Source organism: Pyrus communis, chromosome 15 (assembly GCF_963583255.1).
Source record: "Pyrus communis chromosome 15, drPyrComm1.1, whole genome shotgun sequence".
Taxonomy (NCBI): Eukaryota; Viridiplantae; Streptophyta; class Magnoliopsida; order Rosales; family Rosaceae; genus Pyrus; species Pyrus communis.
The window spans coordinates 16,883,028-16,896,675 of record NC_084817.1 but is presented as its reverse complement, the minus strand read 5'-3'; the positions used below and the strand labels follow the sequence as shown (position 1 = coordinate 16,896,675).

The following is a 13,648-nucleotide window of genomic DNA, read 5'->3' as shown; positions in this document are numbered from 1 at the left end:
GTCGACAAGGGTAAAAGAATAGTACCACCATTTGATATTATCTCTATATATGTCGACCTTCGTCTTTTATGGCAAGGCAAACCTGAAGAACCATGCCCAACTCTCTCTCACCTCTGAGGGCGCACTACCAGCAAAGCCTTTCGAAATACTCAATTCTTTCTTCTTCCCCAAAGATGATACCAGATGCCTGGAGTACAGATGACCCAGGAGGAAACGGCGGATTGAAGTATGCTGATTCATTCACCGCTTCTTCAAAAACAAAGGTATCTCATATCATCAAGGTCAAAAGCAAAAGTATCTCATATCATGCTCTTTCCCTGTCTTTTTCTTTGTCCTTGTTCTTACTCGCATGGCAAAGTAAAAGAAGCAATCAGCCGGCAGTTGGAGTCAGTCTTCCGATCTGGAGCCAACTGCCTGGAATCTATTCCTGATTGCTTACCTAGCGTTGCTCTCGAGTAGTCATCTTCAACGGTTGATACACTTCCAGAGAAGGGACCACTTCTGCAAAGGGGAGCGAGTAAGGCAAGTGAAAATGATACATTGAAGCATGTGGAGACAAACTTAGGCTGAGTTATCCTCCAACCCTTTTCAATACGAATTGGAAAGATTGAACAAAGAAACAGACCAAAGGGGTAAGCTCAGACCTTCGGGAAAGACCAAAAGAATCCTCCAACCCAGTAGCACAAAGGAAAATCAACAAGTGGAGGAGACCAAAAGAATCCTGTTGCCCAGTTCAACAGTAGCACAAAGGAAAATCAATGATGGGCGGAAACCAGTTCAAGAGTAAGCCTGTGGAGTCACTATGATCAAAGCCTCAATGCAATTACCAAGGAGAAGAGGGAATTACACTCCATAACCAGATTTGCGTCCCTAAACTCTTCTCTTTGTTAATTACATTCTGCCATGTTTAGTATGTTTAAATGCTTTTTGTGTGTTTACTTATGCTTTGTTTAAATCTATGCTTAAAACATTGAGGACAATGTTTGATTTAAGTGTGGGGGGGGTAACTAATGTTGTTAATGCAAATTCGTGGGATTTTATCACCCATTACTTCAAATGTTGTTCCTTGCTGTTTTAAGATGTTTTTAAGTTGTTTTAGAGTGTTTTTAGTGTGTTTTGTTTTATAACTCCGAAAATCACATAAAAATTTGAAAAAACATGTTTTGAAAAGCCTAAAAAGAGTGTTTTGAGTCGTTTTTGTGTGTTTGTGTCTTAGGGTACCTTCCAACACAATGATAAGGATTTGGTTTGTAATTGCATGACTGTTAAAAAGAGTTATAAACATGGAGAAAAGTTTGATTTACTCTTGGTATATGCTTGGTTATGGTTATAATATATGACTTCACATGCAATCATAAAAGAAAAATTCGTTTTTGTAACATGCTTGAAGGAAGAAACTCATAATAACGCTACATCCCTGTGAGACTCGAGCCATTACTTTCTTTGGAGAGTTATTTTCTGTGATTCTTTGTTTTCTAAAGTTGTTGCATGATCTCATTATTCCTTGCTTGATTACTACTTAGAATGCAATTGTATCATGATAGAACTAAATGCTAGAACTTATATCCGTTTCATTCAAAGCATGACATTGAATTGCATAATATATATCAAGATGAAGTTGTTGCCACCATAGCCAAATAGCCTTACTTCCCATATTTCGTATATATTAGTTTTAACCCCGTTGAGCCTCGTTTAGCCTATTTTCTTTGCTAACCACATCACCCCTTACCTAACCTAGAGTAGGACTTTCCTATACCCTTGTTCTTGAAGTATAGTGAGCATGACTTAAATGAATTCCTTTTGATTAATTTGTTGCAGAAAATAAGTGTGGGGGAAGGGATTTTTGTGTGTATGTATGTGCCTAAGTCTTAAAGGAGGCACGGGAAAAAGAAAAAAAAATGTGAGAAAAAAAAAGAAGAAAAGAAAGAAAAAGAGTGAAAATAAGTGAGAATGGACTCACAAGTGTGATTGTTGAAGAAAGGGCCCAAAAAGTTTGAATATGGCCCTAAGTTTTGTGTGACTTCCCCTTGGGTGTTCAAAGTTGACTTCTGTGTTCTAAAGGGAATTCTAAGTGCCTGATTCAATACTTTGCTCACTATTGCTTAAAGAACGTTTGTTTTCCCTATCCTTTCATTGTTAGCCAACTCCCCAAGCCCCGTTACAACCTTTGACTTCTACCTTGATCGTTATGTGTTCAATAATGTGGAGTTTGGAATTGATATGAGCTTATGGAATCACTGGTTCTCGTTCTAAGTAGTAGCATTCCATTCATGAGATCATATATATACATGTTAATAATTCCAGAAAATGCTTTCCTTGTTATAACATATGTGAGTGTTCGTCTACATGTTTACATCAATCTTCTCACATATACCTAGTGTAGGGTGTGTAGTCAGAAAATCTGTGTGAAAAACGAGTGCATATCTTGTAAGGGTTTGAGCAAATTCTCTAAAGCATGTTACTACATTCAAAACATAGTTTTAAATGCTTAATTGTGAAATAATATGTGGTGACTATGAGTAAGAATGTACTTAAGTGTGAAGATGACAAAAATCTATGGGACTAATGATTTTTAACTTGTCATGTGCATTGGAAATCCGTGAGACGATTGTTGGAAGGTGTAGGTTGTGTTTTGTTCGTTTTGTCTAGTTTCGTGTTCTTTTGTTGTTTTGTTTTCCTCGAGGACTAGCAAAAGATAAGTGTGGGGGTATTTGATAGGAGCATATTCATGCGACTTAAATGGCTTGTTCTCGTGCATTTACGTTATGTTTCTTTAGTTATTTTAGTCCTTTAAGCTATTTTCGTGTGTTTGTAGGTCCAAAGGGCTAAAGGAGCAAAAAGATGCATTTTGGAGACTTTTGGAGCACTTTTGGGCTAAGGATGGATAGCTTATGCTTGGCGCCAAAATGTTGGACGAAATTGAAGACCAAAGTGTTGGAACCTTGTTCCCTTTAGTTTTAGGACATTTAAACCTTTCCAATTCCCTTATCAAATGCATTCATTATTCATTCCCTCACATGCTTCCATTACTTATCATCACCACTTATCACTTATCATAACCACTTATCATCATCACTTATCACTTATCACTTATCACTTATCACTTATCATTCACCACATATCATTCACCACTTATCTTATCAACCACTTATCATATCATTCACTTATCTTATCAATCACTTATCATATCATACACTTAATTAATTAACCCACATGCATCCATCACCCAACACTTCCCTTGTGCCGTGCATACCCTCATTCTTTCATCATTTCAGCCACTTCATCATTCCATCAGATTTCACAACCTAAGTCACATGTACATTCATCCACCTTTCTCCCAAAAAGCTTTGCACATGCATTCACTCACCACAAACAAGTCACATGCATTCATCAACATATCTAGCTGTCATTCACATGCATTCCATCTTTTAATTTAATCACATGCATATTCACCTTGCATTTGCAGAAAATCCACTTCATAACACATGCATCTTGGCAGATTTCACATGCACTCATGCACATTCACCTTAATCATTCACATAGCTTTAATCCACATGCATTTCCACCTAGATTTCCACCTCACAACCACCAGAAATCAACCAAAACCGTGCATTCCCTTTCATTTCTGTCAAAACACATGCATTTCCACCCTTTAATCACATGCACAAACAGCCACATGCATCTCCCATCACCATTTCAGATTTCCACCAAGTTCCTAGCTGTCATGTTCCCCCCATTTCACCTATAAATACTCATTCATTCATTCTCATTCATACACAATCCATTCACCACAGAAATAAGGCCTTTGTGCCAGAAATTCACCCATTCCAAACACTCTTCCATAAATTCGTCCATATTCAGAAAATCATCCAAAACACCACCAGAAATCATCCGTGAGTTTCCCTACTAATCCAAACACCACTCCAACCACTCCCCATCCCTCCAAAACACTTCACACTATCCCAAAACTCACCTTAGACCTTGTGATACAACAACGAGGAAGAGAAGAGTGCCTAAACGTTCATACAATTCAAGTTTGAGTTGTTGGAATGTTTAGGTGTTTCTTTGATTTCAATGTTTAAATTCAATTCTCTTTGTTTTGTACGTATGAGGAATGGAAGAGAAGAGTGCCTAAACGTTCATACAATTCAAGTTTGAGTTGTTGGAATGTTTAGGTGTTTCTTTGATTTTAAAGTTATGAGGAACTAAACCCCCCTTGGCTAGGGGGGGATTCGAAATAAATGTTTATGCTTGCATTTTGATTTGATTACTTCTAATTGCGTTTCATAAGTTGTGGATTCAATTTGTTTAACTATTTGATTGATAACTTATTTATGTATGTTTATTGAGAGTGCACACTTAATTTTCATGCATGAATTTGACGCTAGAATATAAGTGAGTTTCACCTAATAGTTACAAACTTATATTCACAAGTAGTGGAGGTTGCTTATAAACAATCGCGTTAAACGAATTCTTGGCATAAGTTTCATGCAATCATAGTAACGAATGCCCCGTCAACACTTATAATTTTCATAGAGCGTAATGATTCTTGCTTGTATCTCTATTATGCAATCATGTAGGGGACTTGTGGGGAATGTTTTGGGTTGTCGTATGCAATCATCCAATTCAATAACGTTAGGAAGATTTGAAGGTTAATTAGTGCATCACGGTTAACTTGGGGTGTTGAGAATTAATGATTTATTGAAATGCAATTGGAAATCATTTTATTATGCAAGTATAACATATGTGGAGATGAACCCCTTAGCTATTCTATCATCCATTCATTCCATTTCATCAATTTCATAGTTACATTCTGTTTTAAGTTTAATTTGTTCATTTAATTTAATTTCGTATAAACCTCAATCCCCCTTTACTTTAATGTCCAATTTAGTTAGAAAGTGTCTTAGTTTGTGTTTATAAGAGTTTTGAGTCATTTTGTTACACAAATTCGTCCAAATTTGTGTTTCTGCTCAAATCTGCCCAGAAAGTGGTTTTTAGGCAGATTTGAGTGTGTTTGTGTTGTTTTGAGTCTTTTGGTTTGTTTTAGTGTTTTAAAGTTTAGTTTTGCATTCTTTGAGTCTAGTATAGTGTTTTATATTGTTATTTTACGTTTGAATCAAGCCATAATCTTAAATTCGTCCAACATTGGGTTTAAGGTCAGAAACTGCCTAGTTAGTGTTTTTAGGCAGTTTTGAGTCTGTTGAACTTGTTTTGAGTCATTTGAGTCTTTGTGAACGTTTTTAACTTTGTTTTTATGTTTTTGAGTCAAATCCAAGTGATTAACAATCCCTCCTAATCCCCGGTCCAGAACGATCCCTACTTATACTTATACTACAATTGTCAAAAAGAGGGTTTAATTTGTGTGCGTATAAATCACGCATCAGTAACTGCGACAGCGCTCAATGTCGATGATGAGGGGGTCGAAGGGGATAGGGTTGTGGTGGTGGAGTGTAGAAGCGAAGGTGAAGTTGGACCGGAGCTTCAGGCAACAATAGCTAAAAAATCTTTAATTTATTTAATTGCTAAATTTAAGGGTATTTGTGTCTATTTAAGTGAAATTTTAGATATATTTGAAAATTTTTATAAAAAGTAACATTTTTTCAATTAAAAGTTAATTTTTAGTTATATTTGATAAATACTCTTTTTGATAACCCTCAAACGTCTGTATCAAAAATGAAAAGAAAAAAAGCCCCACACATCAACCCGGAAATTTATAATTACACCATTTCCTTAAAAGTAGTTTGGTTGTCGAAATATTTAGTCTTTTCCCCCAACCAACCACCACGTGATTACCTCCTCCAAATGTGGTTCTGGGATATGACTTCCACTACAATATTGTCTAGTACAATCAAACTCGTCTCCTCATTTTCTTTCTTTTCTTTTGTAAGTATAACTTTTTTTAATAGATTACGCATTCTAAACTATAAATATTTTACAAACAACTTGTAATTCAATTAATTAAAATATATATTTTTGTATTTGAAGTTTTGAGTTTAAATCTTTTTATGTTCTTTATTTCTTAGGTCTTGTTTGACAAAGTTAGCGAACGTTTTTGTAACGTTAAACTCGTTATACTGTTCGATTGAACTTGTTGGCTCCGCGTCCATCGAAAGTCAGTAACCTTCGTTGTGTCTAGAACTGTAATAGATTGGAGAATTCATATAATCCTAGGAAATACTAGAGGTAGAGGTAAATGATTTTTCATTTAGAGTACATTAAAACGGGATTAGATATTAATGAAACTTATCCTTCTAATCTAACCATTTGAGAGGAAATTGGAATGGATAAGTTTCCTAAATGAATTAATTCATCTTCTAGTTTTAAGTTGGATACAAATTTTTCATTGTTTGATAAACATTTATTCAATATAGTGGTTATTCATTCTAATCTAATCATAGACACCAAATGAGGTTTTAATAAAAAAAAACATATTTTGAATTAGAGGAATAAGAATGTTGAAACCGAATCTCATCTTCCTCAATCAAATACAACTACGTACGATTTCGCTCATCAAGATTCGAATAATTTTTTTTTTAGCACAAATGAAATCTTACATTGATTAACACTAAAAGGTCAAGAAATAATTTGAACCCGAACACAAATTCAAACAATTATTTCATATTAAAAAGGTACACACCACTCACAACTTCACTAACAAAAAAAAAAAGGAAAAGAAAAATAAACAAAACCACCCACTTCATAATATTTATTTATTCTGGTGCTAAGTGTTTGTTTATTGGGGAAGCTTATTAATCTTACAGTAAACATAGTCGCCGTACTTCTTGGTCTTGTACTTTGGTTGATTAACGGCGTTCACAAGCTGTGGATGAGGACCGACGACGTGGTCTGCCGGCGGCTCAAAGAACACAGGCCATGAGATTCTTGTCTTATCCTTGTTCACAGTGGTCCTGTGCAGGACACTCTTGTACTTTCCATTGCTCATTATCTACGTCACCACAATTAATTGACTTAATGATTAGAAAAGGAGGTTAGATGGAGAGTATTCATTGTACCGAAAACAAGGCTCAGTATACAAAATATCAAGAAATAAGTGGTTCGATACTTAGAAGAAAAAAAATTCTAACCATTTATATTATAATATTTGGTATACCAAATCGTCTTCTGAACACACAGAAAAATTTCTCAAGTTTGATGAGTCATTCGTAAATGTATGGATATGACAAAAATTTGAGACCATTAACTACAATAATGTAGGCGCACCGTAACACGTGATGGTCTTCTAACTTGTATTTATAAAAGGTGTTGCGGAACTCTAAATATTTTATCTTGCAGTTTTCTGCATATGAATTTTATTTGGGTTTTAAAATTAGAAGCCTAAAACTTACCTTTTTTTTTTTTTTTTTTGGGGGGGGGGGGGAAACAGCCTAAAACTTCTTTAGATTATGGATTGAAGGTGTATTTTTTATACAATGATATATTTATACATTAAAAGTGGAGGAATAAATTGGTATTAAATTCGTTATTTACGATATTTAAATTTAAGACCTCTTACTTATAAGTTAATGAATAATCCTAAAGTGTAGTATTAAATGACGGGCTAAAAGTGTTCATTAGAGGTTTGGTTTTTTTTTTATTTTTATTTTTTTTTGTATTAAGGAGCAACGTGCATATTATGATTAGGTGGGTCACTGTAAGTAGTTTATAAATACGTACCTCCATCTGATCACCAATGTGGATGACAAGGTATATTTATACATTAAAAGTGGAGGAATAAATCGGTACTAAACTCGTCATTTACGACTTTTAAATTTAAAACATCTTACTTATAAGTGAATGAATAATCCTAAAGTGTAGTATTAAATGACGCGCTAAAAGTGTTAATTAAAGGTTTGGTTCTTTTTTTTTATTTTTTTTTATTTTGTATTAATGAGCAACATGCATATTATGATTAGGTGGGTTACCGTAAGTAGTTTATAAATACGTACCTCCATCTGATCACCAATGTGGATGACAAGGGCATTAGGGATGTACTTAACGTCGTACCAACGGCCATCTTTGCAAGCCTGGAGGCCCTGAACATCGTTGGGGACGAGAATGGTGACGGTGGACATGTCGGTGTGAGCCACCACTCCAAGGGCAAGATCAGGGCGAGGACATGGTGGGTAGTAGTTAATTTTGAGAAGGTACTCCAAGTTATCACCACCGGCAGCCTTCTTTAACTCTTGTCCTTCAAGTCCTAACCCTAAAGATAGCAGCCTAAATAGCTTTTCCACCACCTTGTGCATATGCTTAGCATACTCCTCATTAGCTTCCCTGCACCCCATCAAATTTTAAATAGTTAATTATTAATTATTTCCATTTGCTCTATTACTGTTGAAAGAATATTTGTTAGAATTATTGAAGGACATCTCGGGTTTGGATGCAATTGTAATCTCATACAACATCTTTATAATTTTTCAACATCATACATATACTATTATTTCATTTTAATTTCATACAATTGTTAAAAACTTTGTTAAGTAAGTTAACCATTAGGTGATAACATAGTAAAAATAAATTTCACATTTGTGTTGATGTGACTACCAAACTTAAACCAGATGGCCAAACAACTACAAAAATATTTAAGGAATCTTTTGACGTAGGCACTTCAGTTTTGAATTTTTTAGATCAAACATCTATACCTTTTAGTGATTTGATTAAATTTTTTTATATCATAATTTTGATGCTATATGCACATTATATTTGAAGTGGAATGGGTGGATTAGGCTCTAGATATTGTTTGGGAAAGATAATATGACGTGTTTGGTTGGAGGAAAAATGAGAGAAAATGTGGGATTCTCTGTTTTTGTTTTGAGTGTGGGAAATTTTGGGAATTTTTCAGTTTTTGGCTTCTGGGATGGAGATCGACGGATCTGGAGCGGGATGTGGGCAGGCAGGAGTTCGAAGGAAAAAAAAAATTGAAGACGCCACAGATGGATCTACTACTACTGCTAATCATGACGTGCACGTAGCCTTTGATGGTCGACTCGTTCACAGTTGGCTTGCTCGCGTCTTCGCTTTGCTCACTGAGTTGACTCGCTTGTCGGCTTAGAAATCGCCATCAACTCATTAATCAGAAATTCAGAAATCAGAATCACCATATTTCTTTCTTAATTTCGTAATTTCCATTGGAAATTTGGAATTTTGATTTGTGTGGGGTGGGTTTCAAGGTTTTGGAGGAGCTCTGGATTTGCAGGCTGTGTAATTTCGTCGACCTCGGGCAAGCTTTTCGATTGGGGTTTTTGGACTCAAGTTGGGTTCTCAATTGTGGTTTTGGTGGTGAAGGTGAAGGGAGGGGGACAGACGGAGGGAGTGGGGAGAGGAGAGAGAAGGAGGGTGAGGATGAGCGCCGGAAACTTGCTCAAGAAGATGAAATTTTGCTTTTTTTCGTTTTTTTAAGTTTAAAAAAATATTTTTACCATATTATTTTCTTCTTCTTTTTTTTTTTTTTCTTAACTTTTATGCTTGTGATAAATTCTATGGGCAGATAACTGAGAACTTAGCAGAAATTATGACAGACATATGAAATTGAAATAAAATAATTTTTATTATATGAAATTGAAATGTTTTAAAGATATTGTACGAAATTATAATTTTGAACTTAAGGGGATAAAATGTAATTTATCCTAACAATTAACAATACATACATTATTTTGACGACGACCACGGTGTATTTCAGTGAACAATGACCTCTTGCTTAATTGAAAGTTTCTTGTTGCTTAATTTATATAATCACAATTCAAATATAGTAATAAGGGTTTGTATGAAAGTGTTTTTAAAATAATTAAAGTATTTTTTGTGAAAATAATTTTTGAAATCAATCCTTAATAAAAATCCAAGTGGATCTCCAAAAAACAATTTTATGCACTTCTTGAAAGAAGCACATATCTGATGATACTATCAAAAAGCACTTATAACCCAAAATCAATTTCAAGGAAAACGCTTAAATCATTTTAAAAGCATTTTCAAACGAGTCCTAAATTATATTATATATATATATTATATATATATATTATATATATATATATATATATATATATTAGAATTGTTATTAGAATATAAAAAATCTCATTCTACTTTGACAAAAAAAAAAAAAAAAAGAAAAAAAAGGAAAAAATGTCTCATTATACACTTCTGACAAATATATTTTTCTTTTTAATTATAAAATGTTTGGAATGTCAAATGAGAATTTAGAGTGCTAATTGTAAGACCTCTCATTTACAAGTGTAGAAAAATATCATTAAACTGGAGAACTAAGTGACACTAATATTACATATTTGACACCAAGATTTTATTCTTTATTTTTTTTGTCAAACGATATATTTATTAGATTAATGTTAGATTAAGAAACTGATAGGATTCGAACAAGCACTGTAATGTAAGAGCAAACAATACTTTTCATCACTATAATAGTGGGCCACTTGTAATATTATTTTTAATTATATGTATAAGTTTTCATATATAATAACCTTGGAAAATTTGTCAAAAAAAAAAAAAAAAAATAACGTTGGAAAAAGGAACATCGAGGAAAAAATTATCACAGAAAAAATATATAAAACCCAAACTAAAAGAATAAAATATATGTAAACCTCATTTAAATAGGGATCAGGATCCTCTTCTGAAATTAGGAGAGTCTTCTGAGCAAATCACACGGATACGTTGGATGTTACAATTATTATAATTTTTAGAGAAGATTCTTGTTTGTAGCCGTTGGATTTTAATTCAACGGCCTATGTGATTTGCTTAGGAGATTTAGCCTCCTAAACTCAGGAGAGGTAATTGGCACTCAAAACAAAGTGTGACTAACCTGTAAGAAGGTGGGTTCTTAGGCCAGAACTGGTAATTAATAACAGATGGAGGCCAAATCTTATTGAACAGATTGTCCACCCACCCTTTCTTCGTAATGTCACCTTCAGAAATTTCCTTGAAGAGCTTTGTCCCATAGCCTTCTATTGAGCCGGAGTCCGGAGGCTTAGCATAAGCCTCCTTTTCCTCCTGTGGAAGCTCAAAAAACTCCTTCCCAACAACCTGCAATTTGCTTATGACCTCGCTGGGAATGTCGTGGTTCACTATCTGGTACATGCCCCAGTTGGAGCTGGCCTCAGTAATTTGGACGATGAGCTTTTCCTCATCAGGGTCACTGAAATCAATTGTTGGTACTTCCAAGACTTTCCCATGAACGGTTGTGATTCCCGGTTGCTCGTTCTCCGACCTAATGAACTCAGCTGGGATTGTACCCTGATTGCTTTCGCGTTCTCTCTCCACAGACTCCACTCCCATTTTCTGAAACTCCAAAAACAAACAGAAAAAGAAAGGTGGTGAACAATCTATATGAAGGGCTTTGGACTTCTGTGTATCTGATATTATGGTCACACTCCCTTTACGTGAAGTGTTGTATATATAAACTTACATATGTGGCAGAAGAAGGTAAGATGCATTCATGAAGAGGACGTGGCTCATTCCTTTTCGCTAGATAGTTCAACCGTCCTCCCTCACAATACCCATAAAAGGGGAGTGACGTTGTCTCCATTTCCACCGCTATCATCTCTCTACACAATAAGTTGAGTTTCTTTAAAACTTGTCCTTGCGCTCAATATATTTGTTGGAAATTATATATTATAATATAAATTATTGTAAAATATAATTATAATAATTGAATAAAAAATAATGTTAACTATATTTCGTAGAAAGGTCATATTGTTTAGGTGTGGTCCCTTGATAAATGATGTATACTTATAGATGAAAAGTTACATCTCTTTAGAAAGAAGCACTTTGGTTCTATATAAACTCATGAAACCATTGGTATTAGATGATAGAAAATTAGAGTTAATTCTTACTCTTGAGAAATAGGGTTTTCCCACTCTGTTTCTCTTGTTCTTTGTATCAAACACAAAACAAATAACATTAGGAAATCACAGTCAAGCAAACCCTATGCACCGCTTCATGTCTATCCAGACAAGAGCGAGAGGTAAATATCATTACCGCAGTTTTAAGAGAATCTCTCTATAGGGTTAACGCTGCATCTCTACCCTATTAAATTGCATACATTCATATTTCTGATTGTTCCAAATAATAATTTTCTATCTTTAGAATGTTGGAGCAATATTAGAAAATATGAAAATAATAAAAGAATTTCAATGATAATAATCATAAAGAAAATCACAACATCAATAGTATGCAAGATTAATATAAACAACTAGAGATAAAGTAAGAAAGACTGACAAACTTGGAGATTGAGGTTTGCATAAATGCAATGTCCTAAAAACAGAATTTCGCTCCGACTCTTGTGCTTGTAGTTCGGTAGGCGTCCGTCTCACAAGATTTAACAATCTATAATCCGGAGTTGAAGTACTTCAATCTTCGAACTCTAGCGAATTTTATACATTCCGTACTATCAAGACACGACTCGGAATTTGACAAATGAAGAACAAGAGAAATAGAGGAGACGGACTCGGAACTTTATACATTCCGTACTATTTCTCTTGTTCTCTGTTTGTCAAATTCTGAGTCGTGTCTTAAGAGTACGGAATGTATAAAGTTTACTAGAGTTTGAAGATTGAAGTGCTTCAACTCTGGATTATAGATTATTGAATCCTGGGAGACGGACGCCTACCAAGCTTCAAGGAGAGGAAAGCCAGAGCTTCCCAAGCTCCAGTCAACTTCGAAACCTCAACCATTTTCCAAGCTTGAAACACCAAAAAGAAGGTAGAGAGGTAAAGAATAAGATCATACCTTCGTGGTCCCTTGTCGTGGCTGGAGCTGGTCGGAAAGTGACTTGAAAAACACGGTTCTCGCCGGAAAAACTAAAGATTGAACGACAAGGTTAAGTTTGTTGATTCTTGGTTCGAAAATAACCCAAAAAGCTAAGGAAGATAACGAGAGACTGAAATAGGTCCAATTTAGGAAGAGTTTACCTCGAAATGTCAATCTCGAAGTCAAACTCAGCGTAAGGGTTTGCTGGGTGGTCTCGGTGCAATAAGGTGGGTGAATGGAGTTGGGACCTTCCTTATTTCTGGGTTGGTAAAACCAGTGGAAGTGGTGAGACTGTGACGATGATGGCGAAGGAGCTTGCCGGGACAGTGAGAGAGGGGAGGGTTCACGGCTTCTTTGTGTTTGCAGAAAGAGGGATGAGAGTGAGCTGAGAGAGTGAAGAGAGAAGAGGGATCCGAAAGATTTAGGGGAAGGGAAACTGCCATGTGGCAGGGGGAAGAAGGGAACCGAGGGAGACAAAAACAGAAGGTGGGCCCCTTCGGCACACCAATTAAGGTTTAAAGCACATTTCACAAATATCTTGTCCAAACCCAAGTAAAAGTACCAAAAAGCCCCTCCGTTTCGTAAATTCTGGGACATGTTGGTAGAGTAACACTAATCAGTTTCTTACTAAGTTTGACAAATTGTTTTGTAAAATGGGAATAAGTGTAAAATAACAGTAATTAAGTAACACGAATCTAACCCTTCAATTTGGTTCTGTTGTTGTCCAGCGACATAACACGTGGTACTTTGCAGTAATGTTGATGACAAGTAGGTTTAACAAATACATTACCTAAGTAGATTGTTTGCACAAGTATGCATCATCATTTATAGAATGTTGGGAAACATAACACATAAAAATCTCAAGCAGGATGAATTTTCTTCGGTAAATATTTAA

The 13,648-nt window shown here is 35.1% G+C and overlaps 1 protein-coding gene across 1 annotated transcript; it reads right to left on the bottom strand.

Annotated features, from left to right (window-relative positions):
* Nucleotides 1-6,600: 6,600 nt before the first annotated feature.
* Nucleotides 6,601-11,359, bottom strand: LOC137717705 (flavonol synthase/flavanone 3-hydroxylase). Its single transcript, XM_068457156.1, has 3 exons — nucleotides 10,808-11,359; nucleotides 7,947-8,274; nucleotides 6,601-6,946 (listed from the first exon to the last, which is right to left on the bottom strand). Exons 1-3 carry the CDS (start codon nucleotides 11,278-11,280, stop codon nucleotides 6,734-6,736), a joined length of 1,014 nt encoding a protein of 337 aa, XP_068313257.1. The 5' UTR covers nucleotides 11,281-11,359; the 3' UTR covers nucleotides 6,601-6,733.
* Between the last annotated feature and the right edge of the window lie 2,289 nt (nucleotides 11,360-13,648).